Raw genomic sequence first — 22734 nt, forward strand, 5'->3', positions numbered from 1 at the left:
ATTCATGTCAAAATCCAAAGTATCCACACCTCAGGAACAAATGCTGTTTCATGTTTCACATAAATATGCATCTAACGAGTGGTATTACAAATGCGTTTTTGGAAATAAAATCTGATATACTACATAATCAGTATCAATTAAAATACTACATAACAAGTTTCATGAGTCAATTTATAAAAGGACAGCTTTTTCTTTCACCACTAGTTAACATAAATGTAATTTTATTTCATGAACACACCCAAATGGTGCTTTTTTTTATGTAAAAACCTAACTTGGATCCGCAAAAATACTCCTTATAAAAGGTCAAAGTTGAACCAGTCTCTGTGTTGAATTCAGTTATCAGCCAATGTCTTCTTTGCCTCCTTGGTAAAAGCTGACTACAAAATGCAAATAAATGCATCTATAAACCAGCAAGAGCATCACCAACTATTACTGAAAATTCTCTCAGAGTTATGCAGGCAATTAACTTCCAAAGTTCTTTCGAATTCTTCGATCGATAGCTGTAGTATGACCATACAGCTATACTACCAGAAGTCAGATCCTTTTCTCTGCATTTTAGATTCAAATCCATGATCTACATACTCCAAAAGAAAATCAGCTTGCTCTTAAAAGATCATTAGACACCATCAAGCAAGTAACTGCATAAAATGACATTTTACTTCCCAGCGACTATACTGTCTTCATACTTCAGAATACGCTCTGAAGTAGATCTCGGATTACCAATCAGACTCCCTTGTTTCCGTGAGGACCTCACATCATCTGTGCTGAGAAATACATTCTGAAACTCAGTGTTACCCAGAAGCTTAAAGCAAAAAAATCTGAAAATAAGTAATAGGAAAAAAAAAACACATTTCAAGGAACAATTTTAGACGAAAATCTTAATCAATACAGCAATATTAGGGAGGCTAGAACACATGCTCTAGAGGAAGACAGAGAGCCTGCATTTTAATTTATGTGACACACTACACACAATGGCATTAGTAGAACACTGCACAGAGTATTAGGAACGGTAAATTAATTTCAAAAGTGATAGTGTATGTTATGACAAACCCACATACACTGAGAATTAGAAGGCTGAAGCATTAGAAAGAAATATTTTATTAAGCAAAAAGGCCATCCAATCCAATTCATTTGCTCACAGCTGACCAAATTCACTTAACTACTCAAAAAGGAAATTCTGAAAGAACATAAAAGTAAATGTCTCTAAATTTTAATTCTGAACTTGAAACAAATTTATATGTGAGGCTTTATTACAAATAAAGCTTAGACAAGGAACAAAAGATGAAACCAGATGAACATTATATTCTAAATTACACCTTTTAAAGAAAATTATTTACTCAACTCATAAAGGTTTAATTTTCCTCTATAATCATTTGGATGATATGAACAAGACAGTACTCAGCCTCATAAGGATAAGTCACACTGACAGATAATGGCAAACTTAAAATGAATGCATATGATGTTTTAGGCAAATTCCATTCACTCTGGGGCCAGCGCTGTGGTGTAGCGGGTAAAGCCGCTACCTGTAGTGCCTGCATCCTATATGGGCGCTGGTTCGAGTTCAAGCTGCTCCACCTCGATCCGGCTCTCTGCTATGGCCTGAGAAAGCAGTGGAAGATGGCCCAACCACTTGGGCCCCTGCACCCTCATGGGAGACCTGGAAGAAGATCCAGGCTCCTGGCTTTGGATCGGTGCAGCTCCGGCTATTGTGGCCATTTGGGGAGTGAACCAACAAATGGAAGACCTCTCTCTCTCTCTCTCTCTCTCTCTCTGCTTCTTCTTCTGTCCATGTAACTGACTTTCAAATAAATAAATAAATCTTTAAAAAAAAATTCCATTCACTGGAAGAAAATAATTACAACTATCATAATTCTCTTCCTCTAAAATTAGGAAAGTTCACAGAAGCAGGCAGTATATCTATACCACGTTTGTGAAATGAAGTGTTTCTCTACAAACAGGACTCATTGAGTTTTCCTTTATTTCAAAAGCATTATGTTCTCATCCTGATAATTTAATATTGTTTTTCTCTGAAGTAAAAGTAGTTTTACCAGTGGGTTTTCTATGACCTATGTACAAACATCTAAATTTTGGCTGAGAATGTCTAAATAAAAATATAAGGAATAAAAATAAAACTTAGCAACCTTTAGCTATGATTTAGAAAATGACTTTCCTGCTACATTCTTTTAACAACTAAGAAAAACTTTCACCTCTAGGAAAAGAAACCACTCATATTACCTGCAAACAAGAAGCAAGAATGAAGAAAGTCAGCATTTCCTATGGCCTTGAAATTAAGTTTTTGTTTTTTGCATTCATTTATGATTTTTAAAATGATTATAATAAAATTAGACCAAGGATATCCAATGCAACAAATGCCCACAAAATGCCTTTGGGATAAATCAAACCAAAGGAACACAGAGAACGTTTCAATGTAACTTAATTCCAGGGTTAATTGAAATGAAAGCTATTTTGTGCCAGAATTAGTAGAATGATTTTACAGTGAAGGTCAAATAGGCTGAAGTGAAGATGTTCTTAACAAACAGCAAAAGATTTTTGTTTGGCTTTGAAAGAAACAGCTAATAAAAAGTTCTCCAAACTTACTGATTTTTTGTTTTCCTTTTTTTCTTTTACTGTAGCTTTGTTCAGTAGGGAGTGGCAAGTTGCCTACAGAACAGAGATGAGCACAAACAAGTCACAGCACCGACTACACACAGCAACAACAGCAACGCTGGCTCGTACATCAAATTACACGATTGAAATGTAACACAAATGGAATCAACAAAACATTAGAAATCAACTGAATTTTGAGGGATGAAATTTATTTCTGGATTTCAATTTTCATTACATTTTTAAGCCAAGCACTAAATAAATAGCAAGAAGTGTTGAGAACCAATCATGTCTACTACTTCTGGCTATAAATTGCAGAAAAACTCTCCCCAAGTGAATTTGAGGATATATATTACTTGTATTTTAGTTAAGTCCTGGCTTTTGATAAATAGCATATAAAATGTTCATTAAAAGTAGATCCTATGCTAAAAACATTTTTTGTCTCCATAACTTTTTCTTGATTTGTAAAATACTTCTCTGTGTATCCTTCAATTGACTTAGTTATTTTTTCAACATCTGGCATTTAATTAAAACCCAACTGATGAGATGAAAATTCAACAGCTAAATGTAACAGAACACACACTTTAGAGATTCTGAACTAAAAATCTCTCTCCCGCTTTAAAAAAGATGACTTAAATTTCACAGATTTTTCAACGGTCACAGGCTACTTTCTGAAATGGTTCTGATCAGAGGTTAAAAGCTCTGCAGCATTTGGGAGAAGCAGGTTATCAGTTCAACAAGAAAAACAGCATTAGTTGATATGAAAATGAAGCACCTGCAGAGAAAGTGACAGACTAAAACTGTAGGTCTGCTTAAGTCTTTTATATAGTATAGTACAGCTGATCATTTATCAGAATATCTCAAAAAAGAAAAAGCCACTCAAAAAATTCCCCAAAGTCCAGGGAGAAATACTGGTTTCATCTATCAGAGCTCCTTCTAGGCCAAAGAATTCCTTCAAAATTAAAAGGCTCATGATTGCACTACACTAGGCAGTACAGAAATTTTTAAAACCAAGTAAGAATTCTTTAACCCATGGCAACTTATTCCATGAATTCTGGACATCCAGCACCATAACCCATAACAACTTGGGCTTCAAGTTAGTTTGACACCCATCCATCTATCCATCCATCCATTCATCCAAGTAGTTACTGTGCACCTACATGCCAGGTTACATTCCAGCCACTGGGAGATAGAAGGAACACAAAACAACACAGTTCCTCATCTCATAGAACTTTGGTTTAAACTTTAGGATTCATACAAAAGCATAGTAACCATATACATCACAGAAATGCAGTTTCATACATTTTTTCAATTATGTTATGCAGCTATCATTTTGTAAACTACTTCAGTTTGCAGAAGCTGATTTACTGGGAAAAGATGACATTCACTTAGAATCATGATAGCTCTTTCTTAGAATACTCTAAACCTAAGAGAATATCCTCTCTGGGAATTATTTTCTCTTTACTCCAAGACTATCAGAAGGAAAAGTGGAAACAAATACATGGGAACATCAATTAATTATACATCTGACTCGTGCTCACAGTTGGTTATTCCCAGTCTACTCAGTAAGGGAGGCACATCAACTAACAGCGGGCTAAATCACAATTCCAAAAGGCTTCAAGCCCCAAATAAGAACTGAAGTAAAACAGCTAAAGCTCAGAGAATTTTACTAGCTAGCAATATACTCATTTAGCTCTCCAAATGTTCCCAGGAGGTTCTCCAAAGCAGAACTATGTTTACTAGAGAAAAAAAAAAAATCAACAACTACCCCTCCCAGTAGAACTTAAAAGTACAAAGATGCCATTATGCTACTGCCAAAGCCAAAAGGGCAAGAAAAGGCGAGCAAATAAAAAGGGCAAGAGAAAGCCAGAAGAGGTTAATAAAAACAGCAAATCAGAGGGGAAAATTAGGAAGGAGACTCAATGGAAAAATATCTTGAGATCACACCGGTTTTTCCCTACCTTTATAATTACTGAATAGAATTAAAAAACAAAACATCATAGGCATAGCTTTGTTCCATAACACTGTACCCTCAAATGTTAAGCTTACCCAATACTTTAAAACAATGTCCTGACACAACACTTAAATAATATTTTTAGAGAGAATAATAATTCTAGGTGAAATTTTAATACAGTAGTTCAAGTCTGTTGTTAAGATAGTTTATTCTGAAGTGCTCTAAAAAGCACAACAATTATCACCTGATTCTATTTTCACAATTTCCTTTCCTTTCCTGAGAAAGAAAGCTGGCAAAACTCTGTTCACTTGGGTGAGAGGGATGAGGGAATTTATTCCATCATTAAATATTTCCTAAGTACTTATTAAGTGCCAAACCCTGTTCCTTTTACATGATCAGAATCATGGTCTCACACTGACCTCCAACTATGCTGATGGTATGATTTTTCATTTAGGATAAGAAACACATGAAGAATTTTTCTCAAAGTCTCCTAGGCCACGTAATCACGTAACCACGTAACCGTCTCCCTTCACTTTGACCCAGCCAACATCAAAGCCATGGACATTTTCGAATCCCATTTGCTCTCTGAAAACAGTTACTATTAGGTCAAGCAAGACACTGTCCCAAAAGATCTTTAATATATGCTGATATTTTCTGTCTGCCTAGTTTCAAAAACAAAAAATTCTGCTGTATTATGTTGAAAGAGAAACTTAAATACGGCCCAAGCTTTAAAGAAAGTAGTAGTCACTGTAGTAAGTTTGATGTTGTAACTAAACCGCCCTCTAGCCTCGGACTTCACGAGCTGAATCAACCATTGCAGGCTTTCCAAAGCACCCCTGAGCTCTCATGAAAAGGCAGGGAAACCATGACATACTAAGACTTCATGCTAAGTATGCTGTATCATCTGTGCAGATTGTGGAGAACATTTTTAGAGACACGGCAGACACATCTTTAAAAATAGCAATGAGGAAAAAATCCACACAGAGCAGCCTCAAACAGCTTTTTTAAAATGGTGAATTCACCGATGCTGTCAAAGTCTCTAAGCGACTGAAGCCATGTGCTAAAAAGACAAATGGTGGGGGCGACTCTGCAGAGAGAGACACAGAGGCCTGAGTCTTGGTCAAAGTCTAAGGGCTGCCCTATAAACACCGTGTCCCAAACCCCAGATCCACTAACGTTTCTTCCAGCACAGTTTACAAAAGGCTACTGTGAATTTTTAAGATCTCCCTTGGAACAAGTATATATTCCTAAAACTGCACATGCAATTCAAAAAAATAGAGAAGCAACAGAAGAACACAGACCTAATTCCCTCAACAGAAGCGACAGACCATGGGCACTGGAATTCAAAAGCATTACTTGCAATGCTAGTGTTAGAAAGTCTAATAATTTGGTCTGAATGATGATACATTATATCTTAAAAGTAGCATTCAATATAAAATAAACAGAGCAATCAGTCTTATTCTGGAAAAACCTGACACAAACCGTTACATTTTAATGAAGAAGCCAAAATCACAGAGCAAGCACTTCACATGCAGAAAGCAGGGCACACAGCCTATCTCCTAACGTGCGAAAGGTCGAGAAGAAATTTAGGCAAAAGATGACAATGACAACAAATTCCATTAACATATCTCATTTCAGCCACATCCATCATACACAGTAGATACATTACATTTCAAGCTTGCTCCCAACAAAAGAAAAATTTAACATTTTAAAGTGTTTTTTAAAGGACTTCAGAGGGTCTCCTAAGCCATATTTAAGTTTCCTTCTGAGCCAACTCCAACAGCAATGCTTAATATGTTATTCACCCAAATTAACTATTACAGTCCCCCACGTGCTGTCAGCAGCTAAATCCTCCCTGGGAAGAGCAATACGCGAGCTTCAGAGGAGCGCTGGGGGTCTGGGACTGCGCGTACCTGGTACAGGCAGTGGCACACACTGCGAAGCTGAGGGGGGAACTCGGAGCAGGAGCTGGTGATGGCGTGGAAGAACCTCTCCGTCATCTGAAGGAGGTTCCGCTGGTTCTCCTCGAGGCTCTCTGACGGTTCCAGTCTAGGGAAAAACAAACAACGAGGTGAAACCAAACGCTTCTGTTCAAAACAAGCCAAGTCCCTCAAAAGACTTAAGAGGCAAGACACCAAATGCATTGTGTGGACCCTCCATCCTGATTTGAACAAAAAACTGTAAAAACAAACAAACAAACAAACAAAAAACCCCACAATGTTGAGGTATTCAAAGAATTTAACACAAAACTGATCTTGTATATTATATTAGGGATTATTTTAAATTTTTCCGGGTGTGGGAATACCACGGTTTTGTCTATTTTTTTTTTTAATTCCGTATCTGCTGCAAAAACCTGAGCTAAAAATGGAGGGAAGGGGACAGACAAAACAAGAACAGCAAGCAGTCTTCCAATCCACATTCCTCTGTAGGAACATGCCCATATAAAAAAATTAACATATACTTGAATTATGTGGGTTTTGAAGTTTCTCATCAATGAGAACAAAATGCAATTTTGACCTTTCGCTCTAAACTATGTTTCAGGAGTACCCAAGTTGAGAAGATCTAGTTCATTCACCTGACTGCATAATAAGATCTGTTCTCCTACAAATTAACATTTAAAATTTTCACTTCTACAGATACCGTGATCAAGAACATTCTTGTACATATACAAGAGTTTCTCTAGGACATCTTCCTAAAAGCAGAATTTGTGAGCTTCTGGATATTTAATGTTAGATATTGTCAGACAGCTCTCTACCCAACAGTGTGTAAGAATGTGTATTCTGTGTATTCACGAACTTAGTATCCAGGCTGACTATCCCTTCTCTGAAATTTTGGAACCAGAAGCTTTTCAGATTTGGGATTTTTTTTTTTCAGATTTTGGAATAGTTGCATGTCAGAGCTCCAAATGTTTCAAATTCTGGAACATTTCAGATACTCAGAATAGGGATGCTTAACTGGTACCAAGCGAGCAGGCAGGAAAGGGCATCTTATGCTTCTAACTTCTCTGTGTACGATTCCTAGTAAAGTCAGACATGCTTTCATCTACACGGCAGCGATTCAGGTTTCCCTCTCCTGAAACCCCTTTTACTTCCAGCCAGACATTCCTCACTGCCAGATGCCCCACTCGTGCTAGCTAAAAGTCAGTGTGCCCCAAATTAGTAGATTTTTCCTGCCCTCTTGCATCCTGTCTTGTGTTCTCCACATTGTCAATGGCACCGTCACTGAGTCAAGTTACCCAAGCTGTCTCTGCCGTCAATTTTCCTGCTCTATTTCATCACTCCCTACATCCAATCACTGTAGGTAATTCTTACCAGTATGACTTCTAAATCCCTGGCATTGTGACCAAAGACAAATATTCTAATGGCACACATACTAAGTTTAAATTTTACCTCTAGCAGTTATTGATCATTATGAGCCTGGTCACAATCTTCAACTTCTCTGAGCCTCAGTTTTTCTCATCAGTAAGACAGGAAGACTTTATGGGGACTAAATTTTACTTAAACTGAACTCCCAAAACACATTCCTTAACTATATATGTCTTATCTTTTCTACTCAACTGATGCTTCTTCAAGGACATATTTATTTTGTCCCTTTGAACTCCAGAACAATAGACAAGTATTTATTCAAGGCACATATGGAGTAAGTTTTTAATACCTTAACTAGTAATTCTCTATTCTACTAATTCACATATTATCTAAGTGCTTTGGATACTCAAGTCATCACTCCAGATTCCTTGTAGCTCACTGTGTGGTACAGCATGTGAACACAGCAAGAGTTCAGAAATCAATATGGACTACAAAGCAGGGAAGACTGCATAGAGGAGTTGAGTCCCAAAGGAGGGATAGAATTTGCATAGACAAAAAGATTTTAGGGTATTTCAGAAAAAGGAGTAGGCAGGGTGGATACTCAATTTATGCCAATACATGTTTATTATTGGTAACATAAAAATCAAAATGGCTACAGAATGGTCAAAAAAAGAGAGTGAATTGTTACCTGAACCTTACAGATTTTACTGACAGGAGTAACTACCACACAGACACCATGTCATGAACTGAATTTGCCCGAGAAAACACTTTTCTACATCTAAAGAAAGCTTGCAAGGTTTGAGGAATGATGAAATGACCACTGTTCCTCCTGACCTGGCCATTCTAATGGAGTCATAAAATGTTATAACTCCTCTGGTGTGCACCAGTCCTGCCTCAATCCTGCTGTTCATCCCGAAACATCCCTAACTGCCCATACTGACTCGTCCTTGTTACCACATTCCTTCATTAGAGTGCTGGTTTACTTGATCAGTTCTCCTCAGTGTTGGCTCTGATGTCCTCTCCAGGGGAACATGGCTTGATGTGGAAGGGGAGAAAGTCCAAATACCTGGAGACTGTTTTGAGTCTAACTGCAGAAAAAAACTGGTTTTCCTTTACAGAGAAAAATAAAAAAGTAGAGGGGGCTGGCATTGTGGGGCAGCAGGTTACACTGCTGCCTGCAACACCAGCATCCTATATGAGCACTGGTTTGAGTCCTGGCTGCTCCACTTCTGATCCAGCTCCCTGCTAACGTGACAGCAGTGGAAGACAGCTCAAGTGCTTGGGCCCCTGCCACGCATGTGGGAGTTTCTGGCTCCTAGCTTCTGCTGGCCCAGCTCCTACCTTTGTGGCCATTGGAGGAGTGATTCAGCGGATGTAAATCTCTCTCTCAATCTGTCTCTGTAACTCTACCTTTCAAATAAATAAGTCTTTGAAAAAAAAAAAAAAGGCAGAAAAGCCATTCATCATGTCTGAGAAGAATGGAGGTGGTGTATGTGGCCAACTGGAAAAAGACTAGCCGAGATAACAGGAGTCATAGGCAGTGGGAACAGACTGAGATGCTACAATACTGATCCCAAACCTTAGAACAGCTGAGGAGTTTGGGAGTATGAATAAAAAGACCAAAAATTTCTCAAAAAAGGTTCAAAGAGATTCTTAGGACCTTTAAAATTCTTGTGTACTTTGTAGGAACTCCTGTGTTTTTCTTGAGACAGCACAGCAGCAGGGACACTGCTGTCTTTCAGGTGTTCCTCTACCACAGCACCTTGCCACAGTGCTCTCCTGCCTCCCACACAAATGCCAGTGGTGACCTCCTGGTTGTTTTACTAACTCTGAACTACAATGAAGTTTTGGGTTTAATTAAGTGTTCATGTGTATAAAACTTTTCACTCTGATTTTCAAAAAACTGCTGGTCCTATTTTTGTTTTTCTGCTATCTTCCATTTCATTGATCTCTGCTCCTTTTTTTGAATTAAAAAAAAATGTTTATTTATTTCCTTGAGAGGCAGAGAGAGAGAGTGATTGATCCCACATGCTGGTTTACTCTACAAATGCCCCCAGTGGCTGGAGCTAGACCAGGCTGAAGTCAGGAACCAGGAATTCAATCCAGGTCTCTCATGTGGGTGGCAGATCCCAACCACTTGAGCCATAACCACTGCCTCCCAAGGTCTGCACTAGCACAAAGCTGGAGGGAGGAGCTGCAGCAGGTACTGAACAAAGGTGCGCTCATACAGAAGGGTCTCAACCACTAGGCTAACCACCTACTCCTCTGTTCTGCTTCTTATTGTCTTCTTTCAACTTGTGTAACATCATATTGCTCTTATTTCTCTAGTTTTCTAAATTGAGAGCTTAAAACTTTAAATTTTCTTCTTTCTCTTACATTTAATGATTTAATGCTATAAATTCCCCCCTAAGCATTGATTTTTACTTTTTTTTTTTTTTTTGACAGGCAGAGTGGACAGTGAGAGAGAGAGACAAAGAGAAAGGTCTTTCTTTGCCGTTGGTTCACCCCACAATGGCCACTGCAGCCAGCGCGCTGCGGCCAGCACACCACACTGATCCGAAGGCAGGAGCCAGGTGCTTCTCCTGGTCTCCCATGTGGGTGCAGGGCCCAAGCACCTGGGCCATCCTCCACTGCACTCCCGGGCCACAGCAGAGAGCTGGCCTGGAAGAGGGGCAACTGGGACAGAATCTGGCGCCCCAACCAGGACCAGAACCTGGGGTGCCGGTGCTGCAGGTGGAGGATTAGCCTATTGAGCCGCGGCGCTGGCTGATTTTTACTATTTCACACCAATTTTAAGGAGAAGTATTTTTCATTTGCATTTAGTTTTTGTCTTTTTCTTTATATTTCAAGTTCACTGTTTCTTTAGTTGATACCCAGCACAATGATGAGCCACTTAAAGGCATTCTTTCTGTTACAGCATTTCTAATTTCCAAAATTTTTTGAGTATTTCTTTAGAGCGTCTGTCAGCTTAATTCATGCATCTGTTCTTAATGCCTTTTTCATTAGAGTCCTTAGCATATTAATCATAGCTATTTTAAATCCCAATCTGACAATTCCAAAATCTCTTCCACAACTGAGTTGCGTTCTAATGCTTTGTCTCTTCAGACTGTGATTTTTTTCTTATCTGTTAATACATGTTGTAATTTTCTGTGGAAGTCAGACAATGGCATTGGCATTGTGGTGCAGTGGGTTAAGCTGCTACCTGTAATGCCAGCATCTCATGCAGGTGCCAGTTTGAGTCCCGGGTCCTTCACTTCCATCCAGCGTCCTATTAACAGCCTGGGAAAAGCAGTAGAAGATGGCCCAAGTGCTCGGGCCCCTGCCACTCATGTGAGAGACCCAGATATAGTTCCAGACTTGTGGTTTCAGCCTGGCCGAGTCCTGGCTGTTGTGGCCATTTGGGGAGTGAACCAACAGATGGAAGATCTCTCTCTGTCTCTCCCTCTTTCTCTGTAACTCTGTCTTTCAAGTAAATAAATAAATCTCTTTTTTTAAAAAAAAAGATGCATTGAGCAATAGGAAGAAAGAAACAGACTTTTAGTGTGAAGTTTTACATTAACATGCCGAGGAGTTGAGCTGTATTTAACATCTGTTAGCTGTGAGTGTCCATTTGTCCTTTTTGTCTCTCTCTCCTGTGTGTGTGTGTCTTGACTCTGGGTTTCCCTGGAAACTTCTTAGTTAGAGTGTCTGTGTTGCAGGTCTCTCAGACATAATCCACAATCAGTAAACTAAAGCCCTCTTGACATGACAGTGCAGTACTAGGGAAGGGAAATATGCAGGGACTTCAAAAAGCTTGTAGAAAAATATAATTGAAAGATAAGTGGCCAGCGCCGTGGCTCTATAAGCTAATCCTCCGCCCTGTGGCGCCGGCACACCAGGTTCTAGTCCCAGTCGGGGCGCCAGATTCTGTCCCGGTTGCTCCTCTTTCAGGCCAGCTCTCTGCTGTGGCCTGGGAGTGCAGTGGAGTATGGCCCAGGTCCTTGGGCCCTGCACCCCATGGGAGACCAGGAGAAGCACCTGGCTCCTGACTTCGGATCAGCGCAGCGCGGTGCGCTGGCTGCGGAGCACCAGCCGCAGCAGCCATTGGAGGGTGAACCAAAGGTAAAGGAAGACCTTTCTCTCTGTCTCTCTCTCTCACTGTCCACTCTGCCTGTCAAAAAAAAAAAAAAAAAAAAAAAAAAGAAAGATAAGTTCATTTTTGTGGAAAAAGTTTTTGAAGTCCATGTATAGCTTCTTTCTAACATACACTTTCCATAAACTTTTCAGATTTTTCATATCTCATAACCTGATTATATATCCTATGTTTTACTGTGCCAAAGACCCTGCTGAAATTTGACTTTCTGAAAAGTTCCTTAGTCTTTTTCACTCCTGTTCTTAAGTGAAACAGGAAGGTTAAAGGGAGCTGGAGCTGATGAATTTAATGCAAATTCAAACTACAGTGAAATATCACCTCACACCTGTTATAATGACTATTATCAACAAAGATAAGGGGCCAGCGCGGCGCACTAGGTTAATCCTCCACCTGCGGCGTCGGCATCCCATATGGGCGCTGGGTTCTAGTCCTGGCTGCTCCTCTTGCAGTCCAGCTCTCTGCTGTGGCCTGGGAAGGCAATGGAGGATGGTCCAAGGGATTGGGTCCCTGCACCCGCATGGAAGACCAGGAGGAGGCACCTGGCTCCTGGCTTTGGATTGGCGTAGCTCTGGCCGTTGTGGCCATTTGGGGAGTGAACCAATGGAAGGAAGACCTTTCTTTCTCTGTCTCTCTCTCACTGTCTGTAACTCTACTTGTCGAATAAATGAAAATCTTTAAAAAAAGATAAAACAAGTGTTGGTGAGGGGAAAAAGCAAACCCTTGTACACTGTTGTTGGAAATGTAGCACAGCCATTATGGAAAATACCATGAGGTTGCTAAAAAAAAAAAAAGCTAACATAGGATCCAGCAATCCCACTTATGGGTATCTATCCAATGGGAATGAAATCAGTATGCAAAGAATGTATCTGCATAACCATGTTAATTGTGCCATTATGCATAATAGCCAAGAAGCAGAATCCACTGATGGATAAATAAAGGAAATGTAGAACTGCGTATAAATCATATCATTTGTGATAATACAAATCAACCTGGAAGACATTATGCTAAGTGAAATAAGCCAGGCACACAAAAACAAACACTGCCGATCTCACGTAATCTGTGCTATCTAGAAAGAGTTGCACTCACAGAGGCAGATGGTGGTTGCTGGAGGGTAGGCGAGTGAGAGGAATGGAGAGAAGTCGGTCAAAGGGTACAAAGTTACAGTTAGGACAAATAGTAGCTCTGGAGAGCTGTTGTACTGCATGGTGACCATGGTTACTAACAGTGTATTGTATCCTTCAAAATGAAGGGATAAAGTAGGCAGGAGAAATTGTTTCTCCCCACCACCACCCCACCCCACCAAGTGAAACTGCTTAATTGCAACAAAATATAAGGATAGCTTTAAAAGAAAATTACTTTTAAGCTGTGTATTTTTACTATTTAATTATTTTAATAAAACTTGGCTAATTTAGTACTGGAGTTTTGATTGGATATTACAGTTGATGCTTCAGCAAAGATAGAACCAAACCTACCAACTAAAACAAAGTAGCTAAATAATCATAATTTAGGAAGAACAACTACCTAGAGGTATTCAGAAAGTTAAAGAATAATTTTAAAGTCCTAATGGAAAGGCAGACAAGAGTATGTAAACATGTAGCTTAGAAAAAGCAAGCATCAGATAATCAGTTGAAATTCATTCATTTAACAACTATTTATAAAATATTAACTATAAGTCAGATACCATGCTAATATTCATGGAACAATATAATAACAAAAATTTACAAAATGTCTAGGAGCCAACAGTCTATTGGGGAAATAAATTCATAAAATAAATTTATACAAGTCTTTTTTAAAGAAGATTTATTTATTTGAAAGAGTTACATAGAGATAAAGGGAGAGAGAGAGAGAGAGAAAGAGAGGTTTTCTATCTGCTGGTTCACCCTCCACATGGCTGAAACGGCCAGTGCTGGGCCAGGCCAAAGCCGCAGGCCAGGAGTCTCATCTGGGTCTCCCACGTGGGTGGCAGGGGCCGAGGGACTTGGCCGTCAGCAGTGAGCTGGCTAGGAAGCAGAGCAGTCTTACAATGATAATGGAACATAGAGAAAAAGATTATTTCTTTGCTTGCGCATAGTGTGTGGGTGGGTGAGAGGGTTGTGCTCAGTGAATGCCAGAGAAAGTTTGTCAGAGCCAGTGGTTTAAACTGTACTCTGAATTATCCCTGGAGCTCTTTCCTGTCTCTTAAGTCCCTCCTCACTACAGAATGCAAGGTGAATTAGGGAAGAAAAGAGCTAAGCATGCTTAGTACTGCTTCTCTCCGGTCTACGTGTCTGCCTGGCTCTGTGTGGTGAAGAGCTTGCCAGCTCCAGTGGGGGACCCTGTGGTCATCCCACAACGGTAAGGAAGATGAGCCGAATCCCAAGGACAGTATGAGAAAGCCTACCCACCCGTAGGATCTAAATGCACACTTTCAATCATTTGCATGAGAAATAAAGGTGATCTCTGATTTCTCAGTTCTTCTCTCACAGCCCACACCTCCCTCTCTTGATTTTGAACTGGTGCAGGGAAAAGGGGTATTAGTTATTAGGGGCATCTCCGATCCTAACAAACTCCACATGCCAGGCCACTTAAAAATGTGTAACATGTACATATTTCACTTGAGCTTCTAGTACAGAGTATACAGGAAAGAATGACAAGAGGTTATGACAAGTTACTGCCAGACTGCAAAGCAACCAATTCTACTTTATCTTGCTGTCAAAAGACCACTGATGGTTTCTAGCAAGTAACAAAAAGGTTTACATTTTAGAAGACTAATTCTTACAGCAAATGGTTTCAACCTGAAAAGACAGGGGCTGCCACTGTGACATAGCAGGTAAAGCCGGTCTGCAAAACACCAGCATCTCATGTGGGCACCAGTTTGAGTCCTGACTGTTCCACTTGCAATCCAGCTCCCTTCTAACAGCCTGGGAAAACAGCAGAAGATGGCCCAAGTGCCCCTGCCTCCACATGAGAGACTCGGAAGAAGCTTCTGGCATCTGGCTTCAGTCTGGCCTAGCCTGGCTGCTGCTACCATCTGGGGAGTGACCCAGCAGATCGAAGGGCTCTCTATTTCCCTCTCCCTCCCTGTAACTCTGCCTTTCTAATAAATAAAACCAATCTTTAAAAAAAGAGAAATGAAAAGATAATGATGAGATAGTAATCAGGATGTTATCAAAAACATCAAATTATGAATATGAATAAATATGAATACATACATGAGTTACAGTATAGCCAAAGTATATGAAATGATGCAGCAGTATGAAATGAAATTCATCTTTATATCTTAACAGAAAAATTCAAGACATATATGTAAGTTTTTTTAAAAAATCAAACTGAAAAACCATGTATATAATATTACCATTTATATTAAGCATTCACATTGCAATACATATTTCTACAACTACATGTGAGGGTACTTCAAAATGGTCATGGAAAATGGAATTGGGGCTGGCATTGTTGTGCAGAAGGTTAAGCTGCCACAAGCAACATTGGTATCTCTTGAGTGCAGGTCAAGTCCTGGCTGCTCCATTTTTGATCCAGTCTCCTGCTAACACTCCTGAGAAGGCAGAGAAGACGGCCGAAGTACTTGGTCCCCTGCCATTCATGTGGGAGACCAGGATGCAGGTTAAGGCTCCTGGATTTGGCCTGGCCCAACCCTGGCTTTTGTAGCCATTTGGGGAATGAACCAGCAGATGGAGGATCTCCCTCTGTGACTCTCCCTCTCTCTATGTAGTGCTGCCCTTCAAATAAATAAATCTTTAAAAAAGATAAGCTAAATATTTTGGTACAAGTCTATTGCTGACTGGATAAAAAAAATGTGGAATATATACATGATGGAATATTAGCCATAAAAAAGAATGAAATTCTGACGTATGTAACAGAATGACACAACTGGAGATCATTATGCTAAGTAAAATAAGAAAGGCCCAGAAAGTGAAATATCATGTTTTCTCTTACTTGTGGAAGTTAACATAGAGAGCATAAGAATTGTGTGGATGTCATATCACTGGTATTTAGTTATAAACACTGCTTCACTGAGTCATACCAAGTAAATGACATCATACCTGCCTTTCTCACATTATGATCATTGTCATGAATCCCTGACATTAATCTTTATTTTCAAGAAAAAAGTATATATGTGTATGCAGAAATATCTATGTTTAGGGGCCAGCGCTGTGGCGTAGCGGGTAAGGCCTCTGGTTCAAGTCTCGGCTACTCCATTCCGATCCAGCTCTCTGCTATGGCCTGGGAAAGCAGTAGAAGATGGCCCAAGTTCTTGGGCCCCTGTACCCACGTGGGAGACCCGGAGGAAGCTCCTGGCTCTTGGCTTCAGATCAGCACAGCTCTGGGAGTTGCGACCAATTGGGGAGTGAACCTGCGGATGGAAGACCCCTCTCTCTCTGCCTTCTCTCTGTGTAACGCTGACTTTCAAATAGATAAATAAATCTTTTTAAAAAATCTGTTCACAGTAAATGTGATAACATTTTAAAAAATTATAAAATAAAAAATATCTTTTGAATCTCATGTATGTTTCTTTAAAAGATGCATTTTCTGGGGCTGGTGCTGTGGCATACTAGGCTAAGCCTCAGCCTACGGTGCCAGCATTCCATATTGGTGCAGGTTCATATCCTGGCTTCTCTTCTTCCGATCCAGCTCCCTGCTAGTGGCCTGGGAAAGCAGTGGAAGATGGCCCAAGTGCTTGGGCCCCTGCACCCACGTGGGAGACCAGGAAGAAGCTCCTGGCTCCTGGCTTCGGATCAGCTCAGCTCTGAACGTTGCAGCCATTTGGGGGAATAAACCAGCAGAAGATCTCTCTGCCTCTCCCTCTCTCTGTAACTCTGCCTCTCAAATAAATAAATCTTTTTAAAAAAATTCATTTTCTGTGAGCCTTCTGACAACTTCTCATATGCACAAATTTCAAAATTTTGCATCAAAATAAATTTATTCAATTCTATTTTTCCACTAACTTACTGAAGTACCCTTGTATACACATATGTAAATTCATGAAAAAAACAAGAGAACAAGCTAAACCAGTAACAGACTCTGGCAGTGGTAATTGAAGAGGCTTTAAATGATACTTGTAATATTTTAATATTTTGTTGTTGAAAAAAAGAATTTGTGTATAACTTATGAACTAATTTTAAAAATCAAGGACAGAGGGGCTGGCACTGCGATGCAATAGGCTAAGCCTTTGTCTGCAGCACCAGCATCCCATATGGGCGCTGGTTCAAGTCGCGACTGCTCCTCTTCTGATCCAGCTCTCTGCTATGGCCTGAGAAAGCAGTGGAAGATGGCCCCACCACTTGGGCCCCTGCACCCTCATGGGAGACCTGGAAGAAGCTCCTGGCTCCTGGCTTCGGATCAGCGTAGCTCCGGCCATTGCAGCCAACTGGGGAGTGCACCATCAGATGGAAGACCCCTCTCTCTCTCTCTCTGTCTCGCCTTCTCTCTGTGTGTAACTCAAGTAAAATAAATAAATCTTAAAAAAAAAATGACAAACCTGGTAGGATCCACTTCAAAGCTGACATGTTGCCAATCAGAGGATGTAATAACAATTCGTAATAAAGGATCCAGGAGTTTTTGTAGGTAGGTAGCACCATATACCTAAAAAAAGAAAAATAATTAGTTAATAAAAAAATCAGAAAAAGGAACATATCATGTCTGCTCCATGTATTCTGCATTAAGAAAGCAATCTGCTCTGCACATTCTGTACGTAATCGTGGCTTGACATGCCTCAGCACACATATAAAATGAATGATACAGACCTTGAAACAGAATGTCATTATTTTGCTGGCCAAGCTGTTGCCTCGGAAGAGAGTCTGCATAGAGTCTGCTAATTCTACTTCCTTCGAAAACATGTTCCAGAGCAGTTGGTAGAGCAAATGCCGAGAATCAAATAGGGTAACCAGAACTCGAGCTAGTTCATCCTGAGAACAAAACAAAATTGTGTTAGTACATACAATCTCTCTTTTTTTTTTTTTTTTTTTTTTTTTTTTGACAGGCAGAGTGGACAGTGAGAGAGAGAGACAGAGAGAAAGGTCTTCCTTTTTGCCGTTGGTTCACCCTCCAATGGCTGCTGCGGCCGGTGTGCTGCGACCGGCGCACCGCGCTGATCCGATGGCAGGAGCCAGGAGCCAGGTGCTTTTCCTGGTCTCCCATGGGGTGCAGGGCCCAAGCACCTGGGCCATCCTCCACTGCACTCCCTGGCCACAGCAGAGAGCTGGCCTGGAAGAGGGGAAACCGGGACAGAATCCGGCGCCCTGACCGGGACTAGAACCCGGTGTGCCAGCGCCGCTAGGCGGAGGATTAGCCTAGTGAGCCGCGGCGCCGGCCCAGTACATACAATCTCACTGCTTTCCTTAACAGGAAGACAACAGCATCTAATAGATCAAGGTAAATGGTGAATGACTATTGTGTCTATGATAGATGACTTTATATGTCTACAATTGCTGTCAATTCTAAGTATTAGCTGGCGAAAGATAAGTGAGCCCTAGGCTTCACATGGTTACAGAAATTGCCAGGATTCAGCTCAAACTGTATTACAAAGTGAAAGAAAATAGAAGATGACAACAGAGTTCTACTCGGATTTGTACCTATGCATACACAGTTCATTTTCTTAGAAAATCGCTGAGCAGAAACAAAGCTTTGGTGGCCAGAACTCTACTCCCTTCTGACACAGTCAGGGGAACTCAGCAAATGCTCAACATACACCAGGCAGAAAAACAACGAAAATGGCAACACAAGACTTTCAAGAAATCAGGAGGGAAAAGATCTGGCCATTCAGAACTCAATAGATCAGCCAGATTTATATACAAACGGGGTGTGGGCTAGAAGCATCATCCATTATTCAATCAATAGCCCTTATAATTCCCAATAGTAGCTCTTGATACACTCAAGAAAAATGACTTGATAGGAAATCCCAGTTTAACCAAGCTACAAGGAGAAACAGAATAGGGATAACTATAAAAAGATGCATCAACCTTCAGGCAATAAAAAAATGGGCAGAGGAGCTGGCACTGGGGCGTACCAGACTAAGCTTCCACCTGTGGCACTGATATCAAAACAAGTCCTGGCTGCTCTTCTTCAAATCCAGCTCCCTGCTATGGCTTGGGAAGGCAGTGGAGATGGGCCAAATGCTTGGGCCCCTGCACCTGTGTGGAAGACCCAGAAGAAGCTCCTGATTCCTAGCTTCGGATCAGCCCAGCTCCAGACATTGCGGCCATTTGGGGAGTGAACCAGCAGTTGGAAGACCTTTCTGTCTCTCTCTTCCTCTACCTCTCAAATATGTATATAAATTTTAAAAATAAAATCAAAAAGGGGCAGGATCACATCCCATAGCTCCTCTAATTCTTGCCCAGGAACCAGGATTACAATAATCCAATATTTGAGTAAAAAGAAATGTTTAATAATCCTAACCACAAGTAGTCTAGAAGCCAATGAATTATGAAGATCCAATACACTCAGCTCTATTACTTATAATTACATAATACATATTTAACAGATGTAAAAACTCTTATTTTCCATTATAAAGTAAAATTATGAGCAAGAACTCAGTTACAAAATAGAAACTATTTTTAATTATTGTGCTAAATGTTTTCTTCACTCTAGTATTTCCCTTGCAAATTCTGAAAATGTTAAGCAACTGATTTTAAAAAAACATATTTACAAAACAGAATTAAAATTTAAAGTATATTTTGTTCTTTTAGATACAGCTCTAACACACCTGGCCTAATATAAAGTTCCTCTCAAAATAAAATCATTGAATACAGAAATCAATAGAAATGACTGCCTATAAGAAAAGAAACTGAATTAAAACTTCTTGGATTTAACTGATCCTTTTTTTAGAAGAAAATATGTATTTTTAGTGCTAATTATAGGTAGACGCTAAAAAATTCAGAAAATTTATTTTCAAAGCACATGAAGATTTATAAACTCATCTGAGGCGGCAAGAGGATGTCGGTAATTTGGGGGGGTGTTACTAATCAATGGGTATAAAATGCCACTTGTGTAAGACGATTCAGTTTTGGAGTGCCGCCATGCTGCCCTGTGCCTCTACTATATGCTACAAAACCTGCTCTGGGGGGAGATCCGTTCAGTCAGAGAAGAAAAATCGCAGAGAGCCTACAAGCAAGGGTGCGCTGAGATAGAAACACACTTCACACGTGTGAGGAACAGTGTGGCTCTAGCTTGGTGAAGAAAAACGGAAGTGGCACAAAACGATGTGAGAGAGGAGGCGGGGCCCAGACTGAGGAGATCGCACAGGCCAGAGTCCAGAGTCTGGAGTTTTACTTTAAGTATGAGAAATAGGATCAGCTTTTAAACAGAAACAAATCCACAAGCAGTGACAGCTAATCTTATTAGTTATAATTTATTATATTGAAATCTCTTTTGGTACAATATTACCAAATGGCTTTTTAACATGGAAAGGGAAAACAATCCTTCTCAGATTTTTAGCATATGTTATTAAGAATGATGTGGTTTTAGGAAATTTTTTATTAAATTAAGAGAGAGGCCAAATAGTCATCTGTCTCCAAGGTTTAAAACAAACAATATCTCTATTTCAAATACAAACAGAATGTGTGAACTAAGAAAGCAATCGTATATAGCATTATAGAGAAAAGAACAGCAAACTAAAGGCGGTAAACAGGCACACAGCAGATTTCCGTTCTAATAACTAACAACTAACTAAAATTAGGCTTATTGAATTACCTTATGTAATACCTGTAAACAAAGACACTAGATCAGATCCATGGTTTTAAATGTTTAAAGTCCGTGTTTAAGTGCAATGTTTTAGTGGGCTGGATGAGGTAAGACATATGCAAGGGCCAATTACTTCCCCATGGATGAAAACTACTTAACTGAATGTGTGAGGGTTCTTCCAGCTCTAAATTCTCAGTTCATTCAATAAACATTTATTGAACAAATATATCTGGAAATAGTAAGTGTGTGCCAAGCACTCTAGTTCCCCACTAACTCAGTAAACTTACCCACTGCGAACAAGGGACCACATTGGCCAGAGCCATAGCTATGGGGAGCTCTCCCTGATCACCCATCATGGTGACCAACTCCACTAGTCTCTCAAACCGATCTGCCAGCACCGTTTCTGCAAGGGTATCAAACTCTGTGCCTTGTTGAAGGATTTTTGTCAGAACTTCCATAAATGTAGCTCTCGTCTGGAGATCCTTGTGATAACCTAAACCTGATATGGACAGATAGATAAAATTTACTGACATGGTCTTGCTCAAGAATTTTTTGCTTGTCTTACATGCTGATGACCCCAGTGTTACATTTTTCCATGAAGTTTTCGTTTGACCTCACCTATGGAGTGCATGAGGCCACTGTCCACATTAGCATTGAGCAAGTTCGACATCGCAAGAACTGTACAGTGCCTCAGTGATGCCAGCCTCCGAGACATGCCACGCTTCCTGCCACCTGTCTGTGCATTTTCATCTTCAACTTCACTACAGTCATTCAGAAGGTTCATAAATAACGTGAAGTACCTGGGAGACACAAAGACTGACCCTTACACAGTGAAAGCAACATCAACAAGAGAGCTAATTAGACACACTGAAATAATCACATGTCCCACATAAGCAGCCCCAGGTATGTATGTATCTCTCTCTCTCTTCAGTTTTGGGGTAATCAGCCAAGGGGGCTCATTATGAAGTTGACTGGTGAATCTGATTTTATCCTGACAAAGTCTAGCATACATTTCATAACATAAGCACCAAGTAGATGCACTATTGCCTGGTCAGTGTGTCACTTTTAATGTTTAGCTCATAAAACAGTGGTCCACACAGTTTGGACATGTCATTTTAAAATGACTTTATGAAGCCATTTGGGTTTCATTATAAGGAAAAATTCATTTATACATAATCTCCTTTAAAAAGCCACAAAACACAACTGTTTTCCTGTCCCATTCCTGATATGGGGAATATTTCTTCACAAGTATAGTTTATTTTATCAGACACCAGCGCCGGCCATAACAGCAAAGCAATCAGGTCCATTCTCTCAGTATCATCTGACACTCCCGTTACACTTCATTCATGCATGTGTGGGGGATGGAAGGGGGGCTTCATTTGCTTTGTGCTTTTGTTTTTGAGTGGCTGAAATTTACTTAAGAAATAACTGTGATTTGGCTTCCATCAGTTCCACACCATCTCCTTCCTCAGGCTGCAGCGGAAGACCAGCCAGGAGTGAAACTACTGCTTCCATGCTTGCCTGGTCCAAATCTCTGAAGCAAAACAAATTTAGAGACCATCTTTCAGATTCTTTCACGCCACTTTCTTCTCAAAGCAACCTCTTACTAAGAGACACAAATTTTACAGACTACTTATTTCATTAAACGAAAGTACTAGCACAACCCAAATAATTTGAGTTTCAGAATGAAAATCAGATTACAAAAACTTATAAATCAGGGAAAAGATGATAACTAGAAAAAGGAATCTAGGCACAGTAACTACCTTAAATCTTAGGTATGCACTGTAAAATCAAGCCTGACCAAAGAAACACAGATGAATAGTTACTAAACAGCGTTTATCACTTTCTGATATGGGTCAGTAAGCATCATTTAAGCAAACTTAAGCAATTACTTCTTAGACACACTCAATAAAATTAAATTTCTCAAATAACCTATTTGTTATGGTTTGGGTAATAGTGTAGGTGTCCCAAAAGGCTGTGTGTTAAAGGCCTGGTCCCCAAAGTCTCAGGTTAATGAATTACTCTTAATGGACTGAGGGTAGGTACTTAATCCAAATATAGTG

The 22734-nt window shown here is 40.1% G+C and overlaps 1 protein-coding gene across 9 annotated transcripts in view; it reads right to left on the bottom strand.

The window, feature by feature from the left end:
• NF1 (neurofibromin 1) overlaps window positions 1-22734 on the bottom strand; it is a 299237-nt gene that overhangs the window by 124454 nt on the left and 152049 nt on the right. For 6 of the 9 annotated variants that reach the window (XM_070061094.1, XM_051825441.2, XM_051825442.2 and 3 more), the window contains 7 exons: window positions 22089-22205; window positions 21290-21471; window positions 20959-21170; window positions 17737-17898; window positions 17472-17575; window positions 6472-6607; window positions 2599-2661 (listed from right to left, as the gene is read on the bottom strand). In XM_070061094.1, the coding sequence (XP_069917195.1) occupies window positions 2599-2661; window positions 6472-6607; window positions 17472-17575; window positions 17737-17898; window positions 20959-21170; window positions 21290-21471; window positions 22089-22205 (976 nt within the window). The remainder of the gene's footprint in view (window positions 1-2598; window positions 2662-6471; window positions 6608-17471; window positions 17576-17736; window positions 17899-20958; window positions 21171-21289; window positions 21472-22088; window positions 22206-22734) is intronic. The other 3 variants (XM_070061092.1, XM_070061093.1, XM_002718937.5) reach the window with 1 other exon arrangement.

Source organism: Oryctolagus cuniculus, chromosome 17, assembly GCF_964237555.1.
Source record: "Oryctolagus cuniculus chromosome 17, mOryCun1.1, whole genome shotgun sequence".
NCBI classification, from domain to species: domain Eukaryota; kingdom Metazoa; phylum Chordata; class Mammalia; order Lagomorpha; family Leporidae; genus Oryctolagus; species Oryctolagus cuniculus.